This window comes from Tenrec ecaudatus, chromosome 13 (genome assembly GCF_050624435.1).
Source record: "Tenrec ecaudatus isolate mTenEca1 chromosome 13, mTenEca1.hap1, whole genome shotgun sequence".
In the NCBI taxonomy this organism is placed as follows: domain Eukaryota; kingdom Metazoa; phylum Chordata; class Mammalia; order Afrosoricida; family Tenrecidae; genus Tenrec; species Tenrec ecaudatus.
Genome location: NC_134542.1, coordinates 69432178 through 69458448, shown reverse-complemented (window position 1 = coordinate 69458448; position 26271 = coordinate 69432178). Strand labels below are relative to the sequence as shown.

Below are 26271 nucleotides of genomic sequence, written 5' to 3'. Positions count from 1 at the left end.
CTTTCCCCTCGGAATCTTCCATCGACTCTACCAATCTCAAACTCTAGCTGTATGTGATTTTCCATACAACTTCTTTCCATACAGAAAAGAACAACATACAACTTCTTTCCATACATACAGCATACGAGTTTCATACAAAACACACACAAGTCTCATACAGACAACACACAACAACTTTCCATACATACAGCATACGAGTTTCATACGTACAGCATACAAGTCTCATACAGACAACATACAACAACTTTCCATACATATAACATGAGTTTCCATACATGCAACAAGTTTCATACATACAACAACTTTCCATACATACAATGAACTTCATAGAACTACTTTCCATGCAGGTGCCATTTGCTGCTACTGGAAATTGGAGCCTATAGCTACTAAAAATAATTGCATTCGTTTTCTTCCAGCTGGGATATTAACTAAATACAACTCCTATTATCTTGATGCTTATTGGAGCAACTCGTCAGATAAGGAGGCAGCTAACGGGCACGGGCACTACCCTCACGGTCCAAGGACGACAAGCGTCCACACCTAACTGGACACCACGGCGTGAATGTTCTACATTGTAAATGACACGAGTAGCGGACGCAGCCTGTACAAGCATCTGCCTCACCGCGGGTGACTTCGGCATTCCCATTCCTCCCGGTTTCCATCTTAATGCTCCAACCTCCTGTTACACAAGTGAGCTGCTGTGATGACGGAAATACTGGCAGCAAAGGAAGGAGGCATTTCACTGTGCAATATACTGACTGCTTTAGGAACTAACACCCCCAGGCTTCTTTTCGTAAATCGTGTATGACAGAAAGGATTTTCTTTTATATGTTATGCCGAGAACCCATGAAAGGTCGATAAAGATCATCAAAACTAGTGTTTGATCATAAAACGATTTTCCATAGACACATACCAAAAAATTAAAGATGAACTCACATCAAGTCAATACCAACGCAGAGTGACCCTACAAAATAGGGCAGATGGAACTCCTCCCATGAGTTTGTTTTGTTTTTAAATTTTATTGGGGGCTCTTATCACAATCCATACATACATCCATTGTGTCAAGCACATCTGTACATATGTTGTCATCATCTTTTCCAGAACATTTTCTTTCTACTTAAGCCCTTGGTATCAGCTCCTCATATTTTTTCCCTCCTTCCCCCATGTCCCCTTGATAGATTATACATTCTTTTCTTTTTTTAATGTTACACTGACTGCTGTCTCCTTTCACCTACTTTTCTGCTGTCTGTCCCCCTGGGAGGAGGGTCATACATCGATTATTGTGACCGGTTCCCCCTTATTCCTCCCTGCTCCCTCACCCTCCTAGTATTGCTGCTCCCCTTATTGGTCCTGTTGTGGATTCCCTGTGTTGCAAGCTCTTATCTGTACCAGTATACAGGTTCTGGTCTAGCAAGATCTGTAAGATAGAATTGGGATCATGAGACCATAACTATTCGTGGGAGTAGAAAACCCCACCTTTCTCCTTTAGAGTGACTAGTGGTTTTGAACTGTGGGCCTCGAGGTTAGCAGCCCCCCTCGTAAACACTACACCACGAGGGCTCTTCACTATAGAGACAGAGGCGATATAAAAGCACCAGCATTAATTAAATCTGGCCAACTTTTTCAACAGACCTATGGTCAAGTCTGCCATCCACAAAGACAGGACTGTCAATGTGATTGACACTCAATATATACGTGTAACTGTGACGACAGCAGTCACCAAAGAAACTGCCTTGGCCTCATTTTCTCCTGGGAGCTATTTAACTCATTTCTAAATGATCAATAGTTCATCAAGAGTTCATTCTCTCTAGTCTAGATCCAAGCATGAAGAAGAGAAAGGTCCATGAGGCAAGCATACGCCATGTTGTAGACACATAGGCACCTCAGTATCCCAGCAAGCTGCTCACGGGTTCTTCAGAAATGCCAGTAATGATCCCGAATAGGAAATACAGTCCCCTGTACCACTGTACCCAAAAGGGGAGCACATACGTGCTCTGCCAGCAAACAAGGAAATGCGCTTTAACAAAGAGAGAGGAAACGAAGCTCCTTCTTGCGCCCAGGCCTCCAGTCAAGGGGACAAGGCAAGGACCATCTGCTTCCGGAAAGCCCTGTCCTACAGCAAAGCCTCTCCACACTCATTCCCTTGGCCCCCTGGGGACATGATGCCTTTTGTGGGTTCTGGACACACGGCTTCCACGGTCCTCCTTATCTCCATAAAAAGCATATTAAAGATTCAATTCGGGGACTGCATTGGCCTAAAAGGGAATGCCGGTGATGTAGTGGGTAATGTGTTGGCTGCTAACTGAGAAACCAGCAGTTTGAAACCACTAGCTGCTCTCTGGGAGAAAGATGAGGTTTTAGATGGGGCTTTCTACTCCCATGAAGAGTTACAGTCTCAGAAAGAGGGGCAGCTCTACCCTGTGCTGCAGGGTTGCTACGAGTTAGAAATGGCTCGCTGTCAGTAAGTTTGGGCATAAATGCAAATATGGCAATATCATATATTAGGATACTTTTCATCTGATTTTAAAAGAAATTCAAACCCTTCAGCAGTCACTAAATTGTCGCGGCCCTGAGGCACTGCATCTGCGATGTCATCGGAATGACTCGCTCATGGCCAATGAGCCCTGGTGGTGCAGCGCGTTAAGCGTTGGGCTGCTGGGTTAACTGTAAGAGATTCAAACCCACCAGCTGCTCTACAGGGGAAAGATGAGGTTACCTGCCCCCATAATGATTTACAATCTTCAGAACCCAAAAGAGTAGTTCTGCTCTGAGTCAGTGTGGGTAGTGGCAATGGGAGCCCCGTGGACATTGAGGTCTGCTGGGGGCCCTCTAATCCCCAATCACCTGTATGAGTTCCAGACGCAGAGCCCGTTGTCGCAGGTGAACTCATTTCCAGAGCACGGTCTCCTGGTGCAATTGGAATGCTCGTCCAGGGCATCGCTGCAGTCTGCGTCACCGTCACACACCCAGGTTTGGGGAATGCACCGCCTGGAGGGAGGCGCGCTGTTCACACATGAAAACATTGAACTTGGGCAGGTATGGTTGCCTGAAGTCAAAAAGCAGAAGGATCAAAGGTCACCTGAGAGTTTATTCACTCTGCGTCATTTTTTTTCCTCTTGCTTTTGAGGATGCTCGGTTTTCCGAGGGATAAATGGAATGAGTAGAAAGGGGTGACCAGATTACATTGTCATAATTACGGATCCTGATTTTAAAAAAGAAAACAGCTCTCAAAATTCCATTTGAATTGCTTTGCATCTTAGAGCTTTCAGAATTAAGAAGCAAACATTAACAACAGCGCACATTGTATTTCCCATATATTTAAGAAAACCACTTCCTTTTATTACCTGGACACCAAAGAACTAAGAGATAAAATGAAGGCACGCATATATATAAAATCTGAAAATTCATAGAAACCTTTATTACAGAAAAATATTTATCAAAATGTCAATTTATTGTGTCTTAACATAGTCTCCATCTGGTCTATGCCCTTCTGAAGAATTCTACGCTCTATGATTTGCACCATGTCAAGACAGTAGTAGTGTACACATGTACAGGCGACTCAAATCATCTTCCTTTTAGATGTTCGTTGAGTTTGAAGAAGAAAAATAAATCTGAAGGAGCAAGATCCCAGCTATAGGGCAGGTGGTGTAGACCTGCCCATGAGATCCCAGCTATGGGGCAGATGGTGTAGACCTGCCCATGAGATCCCAGCTATGGGGCAGATGGTGTAGACCTGCCCATGAGATCCCAGCTATGGGGCAGATGGTGTAGACCTGCCCATGAGATCCCAGCTGTGGGGCAGATGGTGTAGACCTGCCCATGAGATCCCAGCTATGGGGCAGGTGGTGTAGACCTGCCCATGCAAAGGTCACGCTTGCTTCTCTCGAAGAATGAGCAGGTACGTCATCATGACAGTCCCTGGAGCAGCCTCTTGGCCTTTTCCTCACCGACGCAGTTTTCAGTTACCTTAAAACTTCAGAATCCCATAACCCTTCAAGAAAATCAGCATGGCCCATTTGGAATCCCCAAAAGCTTCCACTGTGATCTTTTGAAATTTACCTCTATTCCTTGAATTTAACTGACCCTGAGATTCTCGTCAGAAGCCACAGTTTTGCCTGAACCTTAAATGAGAACAGTGAATCCAAGATGTGAATCTGGTTAGGAGTTACTCCTTGCTTGAACGACTGATGGAAAGACCAGGTGTTGGCACTACCTGATCTCCACGCAGTGCTTCTGGTAGGCATCAAGCCATGCAATTGTGGAGGTCATGACACGAGGAACCCCAACTTCAACAGCTAGTCCACAGTCACTCCACCATCTTCTTCCACCACTTCTTGGGCTTCAGCCATCACGGATGCTGTTCTTCCCTCTCTTGGCTCACCTTCAAATTTTCCTGACTTTCCTTAAAATGCTTGATCCATCCAAAAACTGTTGTGTTCCGTGGGGCAGCATGACCATAAACACACAGAAAGCTTCGAGAACTTGGGTGGTGTCCACTTGAATTCTGTTAACAGCGTGATGTTAGGCCTGACCTCAAGATCATCTTTGATAATGTTCTTTATTTCAAGGCACCCTACTGCGGCTAAGATCGGTATACTGCTGAGAGGACGCATCTGCAGGCCTCCACTACTCAGAGACGTCTCTGAACATGTTCTGTCTGGATTACACACATGCGTGCAGGAGACCTGGCCGACAGCGGGTTAGTCCTTCAGGCAATCTTGGAAACCCTAAGGAGCCGCTCTGTGATGTCCGGGAGGGCTTCTGTGAGTCAAGGGCAGCTCGGTGGTAGTGGGATGTGGTTTTGGGGGACCTGGGACTCTAGTGGCAAGACTCCTTGACTTCTCTCATGTAGCACCATTAACCCACAGAACGAAAGAATGAGTATTCTATCCAGCCTCACTGTGGAAACCGGTTATGTGGAGCGCTGGGTCACTACCAAAGTCAGCGGCGTGAGATCAAAATCAACCGCAGCATCAGCGACCCCCTTTTGTGACCGATTGTCCTACTGTGGACATCCTTCTCTGACTAACCTCCTCAGCTGAAGAGCCCGTGCAAAGCTGGCAATTGAAAGGAAACAACAAGAAATAGTCCACTGCTGTTGAGCTGATTCCAACCCAGTGTTCATGATCCATCTAAGGCAAACGTCCCTAAGAACAGGCCCCTGCAAGCCTAAGAGATGGGGCTGTTGCCACATTGTTAAAGCTGCTTTTTAGAGTGATCAGCCGAATTGTAGACTTTATTGCCATCAACCACATGCAAGAGAGGATGAAGGCACAGTACCACGTGGGCGACCGGGTGGAAAACAAAGGGGACCTTCTATCAGTGATGTCTGAGCATCGTGCTCACCAAGCACCGGGAAACAAGCCCACACTGGGGACCCCGGGAATGCACCTCTGGAGAGAAGCTCACTGGCGTCACTTACCACAGTTGTGCCTTTCGTCCTCATCGCTCATGTCCCCACAGTCATTGTCACCGTCACAGATCCAGCTATTAGAAATGCACCTGCCATCGTCACACTGGAACTGTCCGCTGGAGCAGGTGGGTTCATGGAACTCTGCAAAATGATAAAAAGCACTCTCTGAAGGGGAAAAAAACACTGCAGATCAAAAATCTTGGGAGCGGCCTACTGTCCCATGGAGGCCTGGAGCAGAGCTAGCTGGTTGTGTGCACTCTCAGGCAGGCGCGCCAAGGAGGTCGATACCAGTGGCCAACAGTTGAAGTGATCAATCAACAGTGCAAAGTCCTAATTAACTGGTGATTAAGAGGAGAGCTGCTGCTGCCTTTCAGGTGCGAGAGACTCTGGACGTTATTTTCCAAAGGGAATATAAAATACTGCTTCACATGTTCCGACTATTAAATCTATTTTTTCACCAAAATCATTGTTTGGTGCACCTGATCCCCACGTCCCTGCTCCAGTTTTCCTTATCTCCTGAGCATGAAACACCTTTCAGAATATTATTCATGTGACAACTCCCCGGAATATAAGCTCCTTGTGAGTAGAGACTTGGTTTCATTGACAGATATAGCTCAAGTGAACAAAGTGTTAGTAAATAAACATCCATTGCACCAGAATGATAATAAATTCATGCTTTACAGTGGTCATTATGGATTCACACTATGTCACCACTACTCCATCTTTGGCCCTCGTCAAAGCATCACAGGTCCATAAATCCAGGACCCTTTCAAAATGCACTTAAAGACAACAGAATGCTTAATTTGAACGATTGATAAACAACACCATGATAACAGTTAAGAAGAAACTATCGAGTTGTATGAGCCCCTAATAAATTGTTTTAAAAGAAGAAGAAACTATGCTGAAAGGAGTGGACATTAATAAGGCCTCTTGGAAGAGACCGAGCCTCTTGGACACAGTAGCCACTTCCAGCAATCTTAGCCTAAAAGAATCTTCCGACACATGCATAATGGAAAAGTAGAAACAACCTACCCGCCTATTTCATTTTAAGAAAGGGATAAAAGTCCACAGAGCATCCATATTTGGGGTCATATTCAGTGGAACAGAGGACTGAGGCAGATCTCTGTCAGCTGGGATGATGCCGACAAGATGCTGTTATACTAAAACACACACACACACAAGGCAAATTGCATGGCATGATCCCATTTAAAACACATGTCTCATGATAACTAGATCAAGGTAAGGAGACTGCACATCCATAATTAATAATGATTACCTCTAAGGAGCGAGGGGATTTGGAGAAAGGTAAAGCAATGGAAAACAAATCACAAACAAACACTTTTTATCTGACTTGCTAGAGTAAGTGAGGATGAATGCCTCCACAGCTCTGAGTTTGGCACTGCCTGCTATTCCTTGAACTGTGGTTCCCCTAAGTTGGCCTGAAGTTTCTATACCATGGTCTTCCATATGGTTCCTCTGTAATTGAAGCCACTCTCCACCATTCCACTCAGTCCCTTGACTGATCCTCAATACTCCAAACACCCCTTTCCTCCTAGAAAACATTCCGAATTGGGGGGCGGGAGGGGTGGTAATGGGGAATTTATCAAGTAGCTCAAACTATCAGCCACAGAGTTTCAGTCGAGCACAAAAAATATCTTGAATTCACCTGCAAATTTCTGCTAATAATCCCAAAGAAATATGCCAAATTCAAAAAGTTCTACACAGGTTAGAAATTGCTGAAGCATTGTTCACAATAGATGAAAAGTTTGAAGATAATTGAAGTGCCTAATAATCGAGACACGGTTAACTCAGTGTTAATATAACCAATAAAATCGTGTACAGCCACTAAAAGAATAGTGTTCGGTGCTGCCAAGTCAGCTCTCACTCATAGCAATCTGGTGCACAACAGAACAAAACAGTCCTGCGCCAACCTCTGACTGGGTAATTGAGCCCATTGTTGCAGCCATTGGGTCAATTAGAAGAATACAAAGACCATTTAATGGGCATCAGCAAAGTTTCTATTAACCAGATTGCAGATATTTGCGGCTTGTAGGCCACACAGTTTCTACTGCATCTACTTGACTCTACTATGTGGGCTGTATTCTAATAATATGTTATTTATTAGCTATCAAAGCAGGTGACTGGGCGCCAGTCGTAGCTTGCTCCTCTTTCTATGGCTATAAGACTTAAGGGCAGGCTCTTTTAAAATAAAAGCAGAACAGAAAGGGGATGTGTGCACACAGTGTGGCCCCATTCCCCTGCATGGATGATGATTCTATTCGTTTTGGCTCCTTCCACAGTTCTGTGGACCGAGACTAGGTCAAATTCCGAAATTCTGAGTTAACTAAAATTAACTGAGTGCTTCCAGGCAGGCATCATCTCATTTGTCAGTATCAATCAGCAAACTTCATGTGCCAATCCAGTGACAGCTCTCCACAACGTGCCCCCTATTACTGCTGGGGAGTCTCACCTTCCCAGCCTATAGCGAGAGCAGAAAGAGGCATCGTTTGGCAGCATGAACCTGGTCTCTGTGTTTGGAGTGGTTGTAAGAGACCGTAACCCTTGAGCAGCACCCCAGTGCTTGTCAAGCTTGCTTGTTCTCTTACCACAAGAGGGAGGCTCATCAGAGCCATCTCCACAGTCTTGGTCTTGATCACAATACCATCGGGAAGGAATGCACCGCCCCGATGCACACAGGAACTCGCTGTCGGTGCACGTGTTAGTAGCTGGAGGAGATACGGAAAAGAAAGCCACTGAGCAAAGCATACGCTGTTCTGTTCCCAGCAGCCTGGAACATCTGTGATTTGCTTTTCTTTTCTTCCCCTCAATTGGATATTAGTTGCCAAAAAGGGAACACTGGGGTGGGAAACAGGATGAGAGGAATGTTGCAGAGAGGAAAGAAAGGCATCATTGCAGTAACTGTCCAAATTAAGAAATAAACTGTACTACACATCCATGAAATCAGCTACATCAGCAATATCAAATAAGGCTCAGTTTTCCTTTTTCGTCAAGCATGCATAATTTCAAGGATCCTTTGAAATAATAATCAAAGGCAAAAACAGCCAGATGAGCATCTCTGATCTTACCCCAGACCAATCTTTTAGCTGCGGTACCCCACATGAGAAGAGAGTTGGCAAAATTCTCTTCCGTAGCTGGGTGCTATAAAACATTTCTTTGGGTAATGGAAGAATCTACCAATGTTCTTTACCAGAGTAACCCTAGGTGGTCCTGGGTCAAGTGTATTTCACAAATTGTGATGTGGGCCCATCCAAAATCAAGTCTTCTGGTCTACAAGCCTCCCTGATTTTGGCCCAGGATATCTGGTGGTTTTCCAGGAAGAAAAATCGTGATAGAGAGGCAGAGGGCCCTGAAAGGTCATCAATAGCTCCAATCCGTCTGACCCCATCTGATGTCAGTGTACTGACAAATGCTTCCCACTCTGCTGGGATAACAACGGACTCCTGTTCACGACGATGTCCTGTGGCTTCCTCGGGAGAGGACCAGGGCCAGATACCATTAACGTATGTTAAGGTTTAATCAATAATAAGCACTACTAAATTCTTCAATGGGAAACTTATCTGTTTACACAAGCATTCTCAAAGTTGTCAAGTTTAAAAAGGGCCTTTTAACCTGAGCTATACTGACATGGTCCGTTATTTGATGGAAACAAATGAACAAATATTTTTGGTGTGTTCTGAAATTCACACATTCTAAGCAGATGTAAAAGCACGCTCAATGACTGTAAAGTCTGCCCGTATACGTAAAAGCCTGAGCTATAAAAGAGTCAGGCTGCACCCAGTCAAAGGTGGAAAACGTGGACGACTTAGAAAAACAGCGCAGGCCCCACAAGCCTGCTTCCACAGGCTTCCCTGCCTTAGCAGTGACCATCATCACATTTAAAGTAAATAACAGAAATTCAACGTGCAAATTCTGTGAGAAATCACTCTACCATTGTACAGACAGGGGTACCAAAGTAGGTTTCTAGAAGACATATCTGCGGTCTGGGGGTTCAGCCAGGCCACAGAGGGAAGGGGTTTCCAAGGCCCTTTCAATCGCGTTCTGTCTCTCCTGACAAGGGCGGTTGGAGTTGAGAAATGAAGACTAGCCCAAACACCAAGGTCCTAAATCTTCATTTTACTCAAGATATACATCCCCCGAGCCCCCAAAGAGGCGTGGGTCCGTGTCTCACTCACCGCAGTGCGTGGGGCTTTCATCACTCTGATCGCCACAGTCGTCGTCTCCGTCGCACAGGTAAGTGCGCGGGATGCAGATGTTGTTGTTCTGACATTTTGTGTATCCAGACGGGCAAGTTCGGTCAGCTGGGGAAAGGTAAGCAGATGAACATCTGGAACATGTGGACCGGGCAAACACTCGGAGCACATGCACAAGTCCCCAAGAGCCAGAACAGACTGGACCACAGCAGCTCAGAGGTTTCAGGAAGTTCACTGGAAACCATCACGATCGCTCAATCTCATTGATCCATGGACTTTTTGAAGACCTCTCATAAATGTGTGTGTATGTATACATTTATATGCATTCATATACACATGTGAATATACATCTATATGAAGGGAGATGCTCATATTTAAAACCATGACAAGATAAACTAATAAAATATATCACCCGATACAGAATGAGTCCTGGTGTCACTGTGGGTGAGGGACTGTCAACAGTTGGAGCCCACTCTTTGCTCCAGGGGGGAAAGGTGAGGGGTCTACTCTCACGGGTACCGACAGTCTCAGAAACTCCACGGAGCTGTTACACGGCTCGAGGAGTCTGAACAGACTCGACGGCAGTGGGTTTGGCTTTGGGTTTTCATCGGGAAAGCTTGGCATACCATGGAGGAGGGTGAAGGGTAGAGAGAACAATGTAAGACCTCTGCATATCTATGTCTCTGTGGCATCATTCGTATTTTGCAAGTGGGCGTGTTGTTTTGTAAAAATGAAAGCAAAGTAACAGAAATTGAAAAAGGAAAATGGTCCCCAGATTTGAGAAACAGTAGCAGAGGATGCTACTTTGATGGTATAGTCTTAGCAGGATACAATCTAAGGACAAAGGGACCTAAAACGGTACATTGACTTTAGTAGCTATTTTGTTAGTAGCAATATTTGTGTAGCTACTTGGAATACAAACCCTTTGAAATGACTATGGAAGAAAATAATTAGGTTAATGACTTTAGAACAAGATTCTAAGTCGAAGAAGGGTATGATTATAAAATTTACGAGGTTAAGGGGGTGGGAGGAAATCTTACATAGGAAATGCCAAGATATATTTAATTTTTTCTTTAAAAATTATTTTTCCTAGCTCTGTCTGCTGACAAAGCCTAGGAGCAATAAACAGCAAAGATGAATGAGCATCCATGATTCTGAGACCCTACAGGATGGAGTAGAACCTCCCCCGGTGGGTTTCCAAGGTTGCAACTCTTTGTTTCTATGTGTTTACATCTCTTTAAGTTTCTTTTCCCTTTTCTTTTTTTACATTTTATTAGGGGCTCATACAACTCTTACCACAATCCATACATATGCATACATCAATTGTATAAAGCACATCCGCACATTCCCTGCCCCAATCATTCTCAAAGCATTTGCTCTCCACTTAAGCCCTTTGCATCAAGTCCTCTTTTTCTCCCCTCCCTCCTATAGATTGTTATTTTGTCATATCTTGCCCTATCCGGTGTCTCCCTTCACCCCCCTTTCTGTTGTCCATGCCCCAGGGAGGAGGTCACACGTAGATCCTTGTAATCGGTTCCCCCTTTCCAACCCACTCACCCTCTACCCTCCCAGTATCGCACCTCATATCCCTGGTCCTGAAGGTATCATCCACCCTGGATTCCCTGTGCCTCCCAGTTTATTTTCCTTTCAATTATAGTTTCAACTTAATTATTTTAATGAGCTTTAGATATTGAATACAAACTTTAAATATTATTATAATCCTTCCTCCTTGTCTCTAGATTCAAAGTTGATACCCCTGAGTTGATGGTTAATTAAGTGTTCATTTGATTGTAACTCTTTACGTGGGTACAGCCTCCTCTTTCTCCCATGGAATGGTTGATGGTTTCAAACTGCTGACCTTGTGGTTAATGGCCCCATGTGTAACCCACTACACGATCAGAGCTCCTCCTTAACAACATGGCAGTTTCTAACCACCACAAAAGATATGCAGTTGGCTTGGCAAACCAGCCTATTCCAGGTCTGAGATAGGAAATGTATGAGACAAAAACTAACTGCCGCTGAGTCTATACCAACTCATAGCGACCTTATAGGACTTAGGAGAACTGTCCGTGTGGGTCTCCAAAGCTGTAACTCTTTAAGGGGTTAGTAGCTCAACATGTAGCTCACTACAGGAGTCGTGGTTCCATACAACACTGCTCAACGTTAAGTTCAGCCATGCAAGAGTTACAGTATTAGACATTCACAGAGGTAGCTCTGAACTATTCAGTCCCTGAATGGGAGTCAACTCGACAGGCAGTGAGTGTAAGGCAAGCCTAAGCCTAAGTCATGTCAAAGGAATCCAGAAGCTAATGTGGAAGTGTTCCCACGGGCCTAGGCTAGGACACTTGACTACCAATGTAACAAATGAACGCACTGTATTAAATTTTCCTTAGGTCAAACTCATCATATATGTTTAAGCACTCAAAATGGGACAGGCAGGACTGATGTGCTCCCTAATGTGCTATCACAGGAAATGCAGAGTGCACTTAGAAAGAATGTTCACCCAAAGACCTAAACCTACTGTGATCAAACCTCTGTATCCAAATCCCCGTTAAAAGAAATCATTGGCTCAATTACATTATTAGTTTATTTCATAAGACAAATCACCAAGTTTTACTAATAAATCTATGTCACAAAAGGTTAGGAACTAGTGTGGAATAAAAGTGGGGAGAAATGACAAAATTTGAATATGGACTGAGCACTTAAGGATATCAAGCAATTCTTGTTGGTTTTGCTAACCATCAAAGTAACATGTCAACCGTGTTTTTCTATCTCAGTGATAAACGTTATTTGTGAGGGGCTTTAAAATACTCAGGAAAACGGGGGTGACAGATGAAAAGAGATTGCCTTTTTATTGATAATTATCAAAGCTGTGTATGCATACAGAATAGAAATATTATTTCTATTTTTGTATATGATCCAAATTTCTCCCAAAGTAAAGGACTTTTTTTTTTTAACAATTTATTGGGGCTGATACAATTCTTTTCACAGTTCATACATATGCATACATCAATTGTATAAAGCACATCTGTACAGTCTTTTCCCTAATCATTTTTTTCTCTTTTCTTCTTTTACATTTTATTAGGGACTCAAACAACTCTTACCACAATCCATACATATACATACATCAATTATATAAAGCACATCCATACATTCCCTGCCCCAATCATTCTCAAGGCATTTGCTCTCCACTTAAGCCCCTTGCATCAGGTCCTCTTTTTTTCCCCCCTCCCTTCCCATTCCGCCCTCCCTCATATGCCCTTGGTAATTTATACCTCGTTATTTTGTCATATCTTGCCCTATCCGGAGTCTCCCTTACCCCCTTCTCTGCTGTCCCTCTCCCAGGGAAGAGGTCACATGTGGATCCTTGTAATCAGTTCCACTTTCCAACCCACTCACCCTCCACTCTCCCAGCATCGTCCCTCACACCCTTGGTCCTGAAGGTATCATCCACCCTGGATTCCCTGTACCTCCAACCCTCATATGTACCAGTGTACAGCCTCTGTCCTATCCAGCCCTGCAAGGTAGAATTTGGATCATGGTAGTTGGGGGGAGGAAGCATCCAGGATCTGGGGGAAAGCTGTCTTCTTCATCGATACTACTCACACCCTAATTAACCCATCTCCTCTCCTAAACCCCTCTATGAGGGGATCTCCATTGGTCGACACTTGGGCCTTGGGTCTCCACTCTGCACTTCCCCCTTCATTTAATATGATATATATATATACATATGTACACATACATATATACATATACACATATATACACATACATACACACACTTATATCTCTTTTTTTTGCATGATGCCTTATACCTGGTCCCTTGGGCACCTCGTGATCGCACTGGCCGGTGTGCTTCTTCCATGTGGGCTTATTTGCTTCTGAGCTAGATGGCCGCTTGTTCACCTTCAAGCCTTTAAGACCCCAGACACTATCTCTTTTGATAGCCGGGCACCATCAGCTTTCTTCACCACATTTGCTTATGCACCCATTTGTCTTCAGCGATCCTATCATGGAAGTGTGCAGTCAATGATATGATTTTTTGTTCTTTGATGCCTGGTAACTGATCCCTTTGGGACCACTTGATCACACAGGCTGGTGTGTTCTTCCATGTGGACTTTGTTGCTTCTGAGCTAGATGGCCGCTTGTTTATCTTCAAGCCTTTAAGACCCCAGTCACTATCTCTTTTGATAGCCGGGCACCATCAGCTTTCTTCACCACATTTACTTGTTCACCCACTTTGGCTCCAGCCGTTGTGTCGGGAGAGTGAGCATCATAGAGTTCCAATTTAATAAAAGAAGGTATTCATGCATTGAGGGAGTGTTTGAGTAGAGGCCCAAGGTCCTTCCACCACCTTAATACTTGACCTATAAATATAGACACATAGATCTATTTCCCCATCCTCCTATATATATTTGCATGTAGATAAAAAGCAGAGTCAAATAAATAATGTGTGTAACTACAAAAGCAGAGGAGCATGGTGGTATACCCACAATGAAAGTACCATGGTTGGTTTGATACTCTGATCTTTTACTTTCCCAAGGCAAAAGGAAAAATCACAAATCCCTAGAAATGTATTGAACTGAAAGATTATTCACCAGAAAACTAACGATACCCAGCTATCAAAAGAGATAGTGTCTGGGGTCTTAAAGGCTTGAAGGTAAACAAGTGGCCATCTAGCTCAGAAGCAACAAAGCCCACATGGAAGAAACACACCAGCCTGACTGATCACCAGGTGCCGAAGGGATCATTTATCAGGCATCAAAGAACAAAAAGTCATATCATTGTGTGCTCACCTCCCCGATATAATCACTGAAGACAAATGGGTGCATAAGCAAATGTGGTAAAGAAAGCTGATGGTGCCCGGCTATCAAAAGATATAGGGTCTGGAGTCTTAAAGCCTTGAAAGTAAACAAGCAGCATCTAGCTAAGAAGCAACAAAGCCCACATGGAGGAAGCACACCAGCCTATGCGATCATGAGGTGTCGAAGGGATCAGATATCAGGCATCATCAGAAGAAAAAAAATCATATCATTGTGAATGAGGGGGAGAGCGGAGTAGAGACCCAAAACCCATCTGTAGGCCACTGGACATCTCCTTACAGAAGGGTCTTGGGGAGGAGAAGAGCCAGTCAGGGTGCGATGCAGCAACAATGAAAAATACAACTTTCCTCTAGTTCCTAAATGCTTCTTCCCCCGCCCACTATCATGATCCCAATTCTACCTTACAAATCTGGCTAGACTAGAGAATGTACACTGGTACAGACAGGAACTGGAAACACAGGGAATCCAGGGCAGATGATCCCTTCAGAACCAGTGGTGTGAGTGGCAATACTGGTAGGGGAGAGGGAGGGTGGGTTGGAAAGAGGGAACTGATTACAAGGATCTACATATAACTTCCTCCCTAGGGGATGAACAACAGAAAAGTGGGTGAAGGGAGACGTTGGTCAGGGCAAGATGTGACAAAATAATAATGTATAAATTATCAAGGGTTCATGAAGGGAGGGGGTAGCGAGGAGGGGAAAAATGAGGAGCTGATGCCAGGGGCTTAGGTGGAGAGCAAAAGTTTTGAGAATGATGAGGGCAATGAATGTACAAATGTGCTTTTCACAATTGATGTATGTATGGACTGTGATAAGAGTTGTATGAGCGCACCAGACCTGATCCCACCACACCGAGGAAAATCACTGGGGGAGTGCAGCAGAACAGCAAGGGAATGGAGTGGCAAGGTCCCCAGGGAATGCTTTAAGTGGACTTTGTGGCCAGGGCATGGTGCCCCAACAGACTGGACTGGAAAACGCTCCTAAGGGCCAGCAAACGATCCCTGAACTAACTACAAGCTTTTCTCTTGTGAACTGTTTTGTTCTGTTCTTTGTCAGTGGTTTGTTGTTGTTGTTTTGTTGTCTGGTTGCATACTGTTGCTTTGTTTTCCTCTGTCTTGTTTTCGTGTATGTTAGTGTCTCCACAGGTCTGTCTGAATAGGATAGGCTGGATGAACTATCTGGAGGAAAAACAACGGGACCGACAGTTCCGGGGGGGACTTGGGGTGGGGGGGTAGGGGGGTAAGGAAGTCGTGTTAACAAACCCAGGGACAAGGGAAAAACATGGGATCCCAAATGGTAGAGAAGGGGGAGTGGCAGGCCTGGTGGGAAATGATCAAGGGTAAGGTTGCTTAGAGAAGAGGTATACTCTAGCCCAGGTGGCGACGAAGCATGGTAGTAGGGCAGGAGGAAAGTCAAGGGAGATGGAGGAAAGAGCTAGGAGTCAAAGGGCATTCATGGAGGTCTAGACAAAGACATGTACATGCAAATATATATAGGAGGATGGGGAAATAGATCTATGTGTCTATATTTAAAGGTCAAGTATTAAGGTGGCGGAAGGGCCTTGGGCCTCTACTCAAACACTCCCTCAATGCATGAATACCTTCTTTTATTAAATTGGAACTCTATGATGCTCACTCTCCCGACACAACGGCTGGAGCCAAAGTGGGTGAACAAGTAAATGTGGTGAAGAAAGCTGATGGTGCCCGGCTATCAAAAGAGATAGTGACTGGGGTCTTAAAGGCTTGAAGATAAACAAGCGGCCATCTAGCTCAGAAGCAACAAAGTCCACATGGAAGAACACACCAGCCTGTGTGATCAAGTGGTCCCAAAGGGATCAGTTACCAGGCATCAAAGAACAAAAAATCATATCATTGACTACACACCTCCATGATAGGATCGCTGAAGACAAATGGGTGCATAAGCAAATGTGGTGAAGAAAGCTGATGGTGCCCGGCTATCAAAAGAGATAGTGTCTGGGGGTTTAAAGGCTTGAAGGTGAACAAGCGGCCATCTAGCTCAGAAGCAAAAAAGCCCACATGGAAGAAGCACACCGGCCAGTGCGATCACAAGGTGCCAGGGTACCAGGTATAAGGCATCATGCAAAAAAAAAAGATATAAGTGTGTATATGTATGTTTATATATGTGTATATGTATATATATACCATATTAAATGAAGGGGGAAGTGCAGAGTGGAGACCCAAGGCCCAAGTGTCGGCCAATGGAGATCCCCTCATAGAGGGGTTTAGGAGAGGAGATGGGTTAATTAGGGTGCGAGGTAGTACCGATGAAGAACACAGCTTTCCCCCAGATCCTGGATGCTTCCTCCCCCCAACTACCATGATCCGAATTCTACCTTGCAGGGCTGGATAGGACAGAGGCTGTACACTGGTACATATGAGGGCTGGAGGTACAGGGAATCCAGGGTGGATGATACCTTCAGGACCAAGGGTGTGAGGGACGAAGCTGGGAGAGTGGAGGGTGAGTGGGTTGGAAAGGGGGAACTGATTATAAGGATCCACATGTGACCTCTTCCCTGGGAGAGGGACAGCAGAGAAGGGGGGAAGGGAGACTCCGGATAGGGCAAGATATGACAAAATAATGATGTATAAATTACCAAGGGCACATGAGGGAGGGGGGAAAGAGAGGGAGGGGAAAAAATAAAAGAGGACCTGATGCAAGGGGCTTAAGTGGAGAGCAAATGCCTTGAGAATGATTGGGGCAGGGAATGTATGGATGTGCTTTATACAATTGATGTATGTATATGTATGGATGGTGATAAGAGGTGTATGGGTCCCTAATAAAATGTAAAAAAAGAAAAGAGGAGAAAAAAATGATTAGGGCAGGGACTGTACAGATGTGCTTTATACAACTGATGTATGTATATGTATGAACTGTGATAAGAATTGTATGAGCCCCTAATAAATTGTTAAAATTAAAAAAAAATAAAAATAAATCAACATGAAAAAAAAAATTTACAACCTTGGGGGAAAAAAGATTATTCACCAGAAAAATTAAAAGAGACAGATGATTTCCATTCTTATCTAGGCATTGGTACAACATCAAACACAATACCTGTATATAATGATCTCTGTGAAACCCAGTGGGTAACGCTTAAGAACCCTCAAAACTGTGTCCAGAGTTTTTAACCATTGCTAGATGGGTAAAAAAGGGATAGAGTCTCAGCCCCAATAAATTTTTAAAAAAAAAAAAAGAAAGAAAATGATTAGGGAAACGTATGTACAGATGTGCTTTATACGATTGACGTATGTATATGTATGGATTGTGATAAGAGTTGTATGAGCCCCTAATAAAATGTTTTAAAAAAAAAAAAAAAGGGATAGAGTCTTCAAGGTTAAATTATTCACTGGTTAATGCATCCAATTTCAGTGACTAATCCAAATATCAGGTAATGTTACTTTGAAAAAAAAATCAAAAGGAAATTTCTGGGGTTTTCCCCCCCCATAAAATTTCCCACCACTGTGGGGAGAAAGGGGAAACCGATCACAATGATCTACATATAACCCCCTCCCTGGGGGACGGACAAGAGAAAAGTGAGTGAAGGGAGACATCAGGCAGTGTAAGACATGGAAAAATAATAATAATTTATAAATTATCAAGGGTTTTTGAGGGTGGGAGGGGGAACAATGAGGAGCTAATAGCAAGGGCTCAAGTAGAAAGCAAATGTTTTGAGAATGATGATGGCAACAAAGGTACAAATGTGCTTGACACAATGGATGGATGGATGGATGGATGGATGGATGGATGGATGGATGGATGGATGGATGGATGGATTGTGATAAGAGTTGTATGAGCCCCCAATAAAATGATTTTAAAAAAACGATCCCCGCCACTTAAATCCCCGAAACACAGCAAGCACGTGAAGGGCACTCACGGCAGTTCCTCTCGTCTGAGGTCTCATTGTCGTAGCAGTTGTTCATCCCGTTGCAGACGTACTCCAGAGCTACGCAGCGCCCGTTGTTGCAGGTGAACTCCGTGCTGGCGTTACAGGGCCTGAACAGACAGCCGGCTTCGTCGCTGTTGTCGCCACAGTCATTGTAGTGGTCGCAGCGGTAGCGGTACTGCACACATCGCCCATTGGCGCAGGTGAAGGCCGTCGGGGAGCAGGTGTGAAATGCTGAGAAGCAAACATGAGAGAAAGCCCTGCGTTAAATCGCCGTCCCAATCCCTACAAAGAGACAATCAGCTCAAATGGAGTTTACCTTCCGAGGCCAAAACCGCGCAGACGGGCTGCATGGAAAGTGAAAGACATTACATTAGTTAACTTCCAGGGAAGTAGGCCACGTGCTTTGTGTCCGCCATAAAAATAAACCCCTTACATAGCTGTCAATGCCATTCCACTTCTCTATGACCTTAGTTTAAGTCTATCTCTTGAGTCCTGCGTTCTTTAAAAAAGAAAAATTCACTCTATGAGACCCAACGGTCAACCGTCACTGAAAATGCAGACCGTAGAGGCTGAGAGGCAGTGAGAGGAAGCGAGCGGGAAAGGAAGTTCTCACAACGTCACCGATGTATGTACCTACTGTCACTGACGGAGCAATCTGTGTAGAAAGGCGTGTCCATGCGGGGCGAGATATGACAAAGTTATAACTTATAAATCATCAAGGGTTCATGAGGGAGAGGGGAGCGGGGAGGGAAGGGGGAAATGAGGAGCTGATGCCAAGGGCTTAAGTGGAGAGCAAATGCTTTGAGAATGATGAGGGCAAAGAATGTACAAATATGCTTTACACAATTGATGTATGTATGGATTGTGATAAGAGTTGTATGAGCCCCCAATAAAATGATTTTTAAATTAAAAAAAAATTAAAGATGTGTCCATGAATAAAGCCCATCTTGCAGCATATGCTTATGCCAAAAATATTCTTTCATCAAGAATAACAACTAAATATTTTTGGAGAAGGAGAAAAATTGTTGTTCATCTCAACTGGCGAAAAGAATGCAAAGAGAGTTTGTTTGTGGGAAATAAAAACTCTTAGTCTCTACGTGATCTGTTCAAAAAGGTCTCGCATCTCCACCCTTCTTGGGCAAGTCTACTGTGGTCAACGGAGGACTGGAAGTCATTTCAATGAACTTATGGGAGGAATGGCCCTGCTTCCAGAAGATGAGTGAGATGGTAACAATCACCCGCTGCTGGAGCCGTCCCTCCGGTGCTAAGTCCTGCTTGGCACGCACCGAGCACCGAGCCCCGTCTTTCACGCACCGTTGCTGACTGCTCCCCACTCACCACACACGCTCTCCAGCTCGTCACTGCCGTCGGGGCAGTCCAGGTCATTGTCACATCGCCACACGTCGGGGATGCAGCGCCCACTGAGGCAGGTAAACTCAGAGGCCCGGCAGCGGGTGCCGTTGTCCACGATGCAGTGCTTCTCGCCGTTGGCCAGATACCAGCGGCCCTCCGTTGGACACTGGCACTCAGCACCATGCGGACCTGGAGAAAGGCAAGCCCAGAGAGACAGACCATGTGTCAGGTCACCGTTCTGATATCCATCAAAACCAACCGTGCCGTTTCCAAAGAACGGATAAGTCACCCTTATCTTTTCACCGCGACCTACATAGCAAACAGCAAACAGCACACAGACATATGCTATTTGTATAAATATATAACATCTAGCCAACCAACGGCAGCATCCTTCTTTCTCAGCATAAATTTGCAGAGCAATGGGCATGAAAAGGAATATCTATCTCCCAATGAGCTGATTGTTCTCTATAAAACACCCTATGAGATAATTTTACACCCAAAGTATCTCCAGGAACAATGAAAACTATAAAACAGCCCTCCCGAATGGAACCATTCAAGATAATCCTTATTGACGTTACAAACAACAGCAGCAGGTCAAGCCATCATCTCGCTTCCCACCTCCATCTCAGTGGGATTTTACAATGTGCCCTTTAGACCACGGGGCTAAGTGCTTCCACGAACTGCTGCCGCCTGCCTTCACTATGAGACCACAGAACAGGATGGTGCCCCGAAACGATGGCTCAGTGTATCCAACAGCTAGATTCTGATGGGATTCAGATTCCCTGGAATCACTGAGAGTGAAGGGACTTGAAATCCTGAAATGAAACCTTCCCAAGGAACAGCTCGATTGGAAAGGAATGTTTGGCTGTAGCAGTGTGCTGAACACATCTAGGGGATCAAATTGACAAGAGTCCTTTTAAAGAAAGACGAAAAGCTGAAGGGGCAGGGAGTCCATAGGAAGAGTGGTGAGAGCGTTTGGGAAGAGAGAACAAAAATGATGACGCTGCGGAAAACGTCACCCGTGTCCCAGAATGTACAGAACCCCTTGAATGGGTTTATGGGAAAGTTCTATCATCTTTTCATTGTGAAGCTCATCTCATAGTTAGCTAAGTGTCTTTCCACCAGAAATATTGACGAGAGGGTTCCCTGTAAGAAGCCTGACAGACTCTTCCTCTCGTTAGAAACCCAAACCCCATTATTGGAAGATACCGATTATCCTGAAATCAAGGAGAACGTGGATTTTTTTTCCTTATCCTTTTCATGACCAAATTATTTTCTGCTTTGAGTCATTTTTATTGATGGCACGTGTTTCCACAGTAATGAAATACGTGCTGAAATCAAGGGGGAAATTTCTGTTGAGGAGCGACTGGCTTTAATGTGATTATGTGGGATGCATAAGGCCCAAGAGGACTCCTGATAGGATTGGAGGGATGAGGCCCATTTCTTTAAACTCACATGGTTCACTGGTCCCCACCAGGTGCCAGCACATGCTACTGGGATAACTAACTCGCTGCCAGGCTTTGAATCTTACTCACAGAGACCCCAGTGTCAGAGGAGAACTGTCCCCTGGGGGTTCCGCGGCGGTAAATCTTTACACAGGAGTGGCGGCCGCTTTCAAATTGCTTCGCGGATCGCAGCACAACTTGTTACCCGCGCTACCACCAGGTTTGGTGCCATGGACTCAGTTGCAACTAATAGCAACCCTACACACAACACAACAAGACACTGCGGGGCCCCACCACATCCTCACCACTGACCCTGCTACTGGAATAGGTGCGTCTTAGGAAAGCTGAGGGGCTGGTTGGTGGTCAACTTGTGTCCCACTGAACCACTCCTTCCGCCTTCTCTACCACATGACATCATCACCATCCTCACCATCCTCTTTATCATTGTGCTCCATGCTCATTTCTGTCTTCACATGACAATGACTCACCTGGTGCACAGACGTGGCTGCAGCCCCCATTAAACTGACTGCAAAGGTTGCTACACTGATGCTGCTGGCTGCGCCCAGAAATGTGAATGCCCATGGGCCGAGTGGGCAAGTTGGCCGTCATTACAATCTGACCTGACCCATCGTATTTGTTGGCTCGGTAAATGGACTTGGTGGACCAGTCAGTCCAGTAAATATACTGGCCATAGAGAGTCAAAGAATAGGGATGGAGGGTGGTGCTGACAACAATTTCGCGATCCGTCCCCGTCAGAGAACTGCGTTCAATCCGCTGCCTAGAATCAAGGTAAGGAAGGAAATCAAGCTGAAATCGAGAAAAAGTTTCCCAATGTCTACAGTTTACACAACACCCTCCCCCCCCACACACACACACACATCCCCACCAAAGTGAGCTGATTGCTTAAAATTGTTTGGGGCTTTTCTTTTTTTTTCTGATGATAGGAAGTTATTGCTTATCATCCCATGACACATAAACTACTAGCTTTCCAAATATTAATATAACCTAACACTAATCCTTCAGGAAAGGCTAGGTTGACATTAGAAACAGAAGGAAATTTTTATATAATCTACGTAGAAACAATGACCTGACTGCTTAAGGCACAGTATATACTCAATAAAAAAGTGAATTATTTTTTCCTTCCCACGCCCGAGAGCCACGGAGGCATAGTGGGTCATCCACTGGGCTGCTGACCACAAGGTTAGCAGTTTGAAACCATCAGCTGCTCTGAGGGGCGTTGATGAGGCTTTCTACTCCCGTACAGAATTAAAGTCTTGGAAACCCACAGGTGCAGTTCTACCCTGTCCTACAGGGTCCCTATGAATCAGAATTAACTCAGTATCTGTGAGTTAGTGAGTGCCCACTCCCTAGTTGCTGTTTTGATTGTTTTGACGCCTCGTTTAATAACTGAATACCTTGAGGATTTTACATAGAATGATCTGAACGCCACATTTCCAAGAGAAAATGAGTACCAGTTAGGTAATTAGCGGCTCAGTTAGAAGACCAAGATAAGGGGAATGGGCAAGAACATCTCCCGACATTGTAGGGACCCATCTACTAAATAGGTGATTCCATTAGGGGCCCGGGAGGACACATAAAATGGAGGTGAACAAAAGTGAATGAAAAACATGGATCTTATTGAACAGTTGTTCAGTAGAGGGTCCGTCTGAGAAGCTGACCAAAAGCCAAAGGTAAAGCAAAGCATTTATGAAAGACTAAGTGATACATCCACATCAGACTGTTGCACATTTAAACATCATTCGTGTTTTAGAGTAGTGGGGGGGGGGCTATACATTGAATGGTTAAATCATATTTGAAATTACTCTTGAATTTCTTATCAAGTAAGGCCTCTTCAGGTATCTTCGACATCGTAACTGTTCAATCTCATGACACTAGGAGAGCTTTCGAAAGACTGCTTTCCAAGTTAGAGAGTCTTTCCTGAAAGGGTATCGCTACATCGTGGACATCCTGTTTGGCCTACGGCATTTTCACCACACAGCACCCAGCCCTCTCCCTCAGCACCATCCGGGAACCAACGACATACAGACTGGCATCTTCCCAGTAGAGAAGCTCCTCCTCGTAGTCCAGGGTCAGCCCATTGGGCCACACCACGCTGCTGTTCACAATGGGTACCCGGAAGTTTCCTCCTAGTGTCGCTCGCTCAATTTTGGGAGCAAAACTCCATTCAGTCCAGTACATATACCTAGTTATCAAAAAAGAAAAAAGTCATAATGATGTGGCACCAAGAACCCCATGTGATAGTTATATAATCGTTTGTCAATTTGAAAGGATTAAGAGTGAAGGAGTGGAGTCTAGCCTGTCAATCAGGCCACAGCCAGTGAGGTCTCTGTGTGGGCATGGCCTTCTCCTGAGGATTCTGGGAACTCCTATATTCTCTCTACCCACTCCCTGGGAGACATTGCAGCTGACAAGACACATGGGGCTATGCTGATGGCAGCAAGAGCCCTGGACCTGGGGGAGCCACGTGGAGACCCACACCAGTGCTGAGATGCTTCCACGGTCACTAGATCCACAGGACTTTCCACCCACTTGTCTGTGATCTTCTTGCGTTCTACATCATTGCATGTGTTTTGAGAGTCTGGGGACTTATAGATTGGTATCAGACATATGGGCTACTATCGGGCTTAGGGACTTGATCTGGATGGGGCTGGGATGTTTTCTCAATATTCAACTGTTCTTGCATATAAAGCTCTTTCTTATACACATGTGAGTGTCTATGAATTTGTTTCTCTAGCCTACCCAGACTAACACACCCATGTTCCTTTTATTTTTAAAACAGCAGCATCCTTTTATTACAAATTGCCTATGATGTTGCCAAAGAAACCCTAGTCCATTCCCAAGTACACCTTGTCCAACCAGGATTGACTGAGTCAGAGCACTGATTCCCTGGTAGGCTGCTAGCCTGTCTAGCATCAAAGGGAGACAGGCACTGCACCCTCACACCCAAGTGAAGTCTCTCCAATGTCCTTTCACTCTTGAAATGGAAGCCACAGCGTTACAAGCTCAGTAAATGTTGGTTCTCGATGAACATAAAACCATTCCAGGCTCCATCCTCCCCCGTGCACAAAGACAGAAGACTGTGACGTACCCTCGGCAAGGATCTAAGACAATGGCTCTTGGTCTTAAAGCGCGGGCTACCACGGTGCGGTGAGAGCCATCAACAGCCATGGAGCTAATTGTCTGGTTGATGTAGTCGGTGTAATAAATCCTGTTATTGATCCAGTCAAAGGCAATGCCCTCAGTACTGTCCATATCTGGATATACGCCAGGAAACACAAACACACAGAGGCATTAAAGTCTCAATGGGCATTTCAGAACAACCCAGCTCCTCCATGCGCATTGGCCCAAGGACATCACAATTGGCTGCATTTGGAGAACACATACCTGAAACAATGACTGTCGAAGAAGCATCCTTTGAGTACAGGCTGACATAGGAAATCTGACCACTTCCCGAGGCTGTGTTTTGTGTGAAGTAGATTCGATTATTTAGGCTGTCATAGTCCAGAGTCAGAGCCGTTCTGTCTACTTCTATGGCACGGAAAGGTGGGCTATGGTTTTCAGGGTCCAAGTATAAGCTTCTTAATGAATTTTCCAAAGCAAAGATGAGAAAATTGTCTGTTGAGATGGCACAGTTCTTCCCATCTGTTTCCAACGTCCCAAAGGAACAGGCGCATCTGGGGGCCTGCAATCCAGGCAGAGCAAAGCAGAGATGAGAGCACCCCCCATTATTTTCCATGCAAGGGTTGTGATTGACCTCTGCCGGCAACCGAGGCTGGGCCTGCTGGTCAAACACCGCCACATCTCTTAGCCAAAAGAGATTGTCCCTTATCACGGTGGGTGGCTCTGTGTTCCCTGGTTCTTTACTAGCTTGGAGGATTTTTTTTAAATTCCTGTCTACCCAGATGATGGAGTTCCCAAACACAGTGATGCCATAAGGAGTTGGGTAACGACTGCCAACGCGGATCACTTCTGATTCCCCACTGATAATATGGGTTCTTGAGATCACATCTAAAGAATCGTCAACCCAATAAATGAAGGCGTTGCTGTAGTCGACGGCCAAGCCCCGCGGTGTGACAATGCCCTCTGACACAAGCACTGTTCGATTGGTACAGTCGAGATAAGCACGCTCAATCTTCGGGCTCTGCCCATAGTCAGCCCAGAAGAGGAATCTGTTCTTGGGGTCTACAACAATATGCCTGGGCATATCCACTGAGGTTTTAAGGAGAATACGGCGGTGAGTGGTATTGATCCTCAGAACTTCCACCAGTGTGTCGGACCCCAAAGCATTGGTAAAATATAGATTCCCTGCAAGGAAAAAAAATTTAAAAAGCATGAGGATGCATGAAAATCAAGAAGACAAAAGGGGATTCACAACAATAACATTGAAGACACTGGCATTAATAATGTTGTCTTTTGCACAATTATAAATAAAAATCTCCATTCTGAATTGGAAAAAAAAGATTAACTCCTCCAAGCCAAAGAGCCTCTTTTGAGTGATGGTAGCAAGCGTCAGCTTCTGGCATGGATTAGAACCCACAGCAAATGTCACGGTTACTTTCTGTTGAAAGTTGTATTTTCCAGAATGTCCTCCCCTCGTGAGCTTGAACTCACAGTCAGCGTATGAATCTAACTGGACTCTTTGTGATCACAGAACACCTTCTCTTCCAGCATGATGGCAGAGCCAAAGAGAGACCACCAGCAGTATCTCGGGGGCTACCATTCATCACAGGCTTTTCATGGGTGAGACGAACAAAGGGTCTCTGCATTCTAGTGAGTGTCCGTGCTTTCATTCCATGGACCCCCCAACCAGCAAAAGTGGGGTCCAGTCCCACTTGGATTTTACAACACAATGGAAACGCTAGGGAGACTAGACCACCGGGTACACATCCCTGTATGAACGCAGTGTGACGCCCAAACTGATGCCATACAGTTCAAAGGCTAACGCCGAATTGCTGGTGTCCATCGGAGGCCTATACATGACTTTGCTCCTGTAGTTGAATCAACATTGCACTGAGAAATAACCTTGATATGGGATGTTACTGATCCATTCTCTTTTTCATTGCCTTTTCCTAATGACACACACGCCAATCTAGGGGCGGCCA

General features: G+C 45.0%; 1 protein-coding gene across 1 annotated transcript in view; it reads right to left on the bottom strand.

Annotated features, from left to right (window-relative positions):
- LRP2 (LDL receptor related protein 2) overlaps nt 1-26271 on the bottom strand; it is a 208528-nt gene that overhangs the window by 50299 nt on the left and 131958 nt on the right. The window contains exons 38-47 of the mRNA XM_075529132.1: nt 24554-25474; nt 24258-24423; nt 23193-23351; nt 21637-21926; nt 19689-19892; nt 18339-18581; nt 9607-9732; nt 8020-8139; nt 5423-5554; nt 2845-3046 (exon numbers count right to left, since the gene is read on the bottom strand). Of these exons, the coding sequence (XP_075385247.1) occupies nt 2845-3046; nt 5423-5554; nt 8020-8139; nt 9607-9732; nt 18339-18581; nt 19689-19892; nt 21637-21926; nt 23193-23351; nt 24258-24423; nt 24554-25474 (2563 nt within the window). The remainder of the gene's footprint in view (nt 1-2844; nt 3047-5422; nt 5555-8019; nt 8140-9606; nt 9733-18338; nt 18582-19688; nt 19893-21636; nt 21927-23192; nt 23352-24257; nt 24424-24553; nt 25475-26271) is intronic.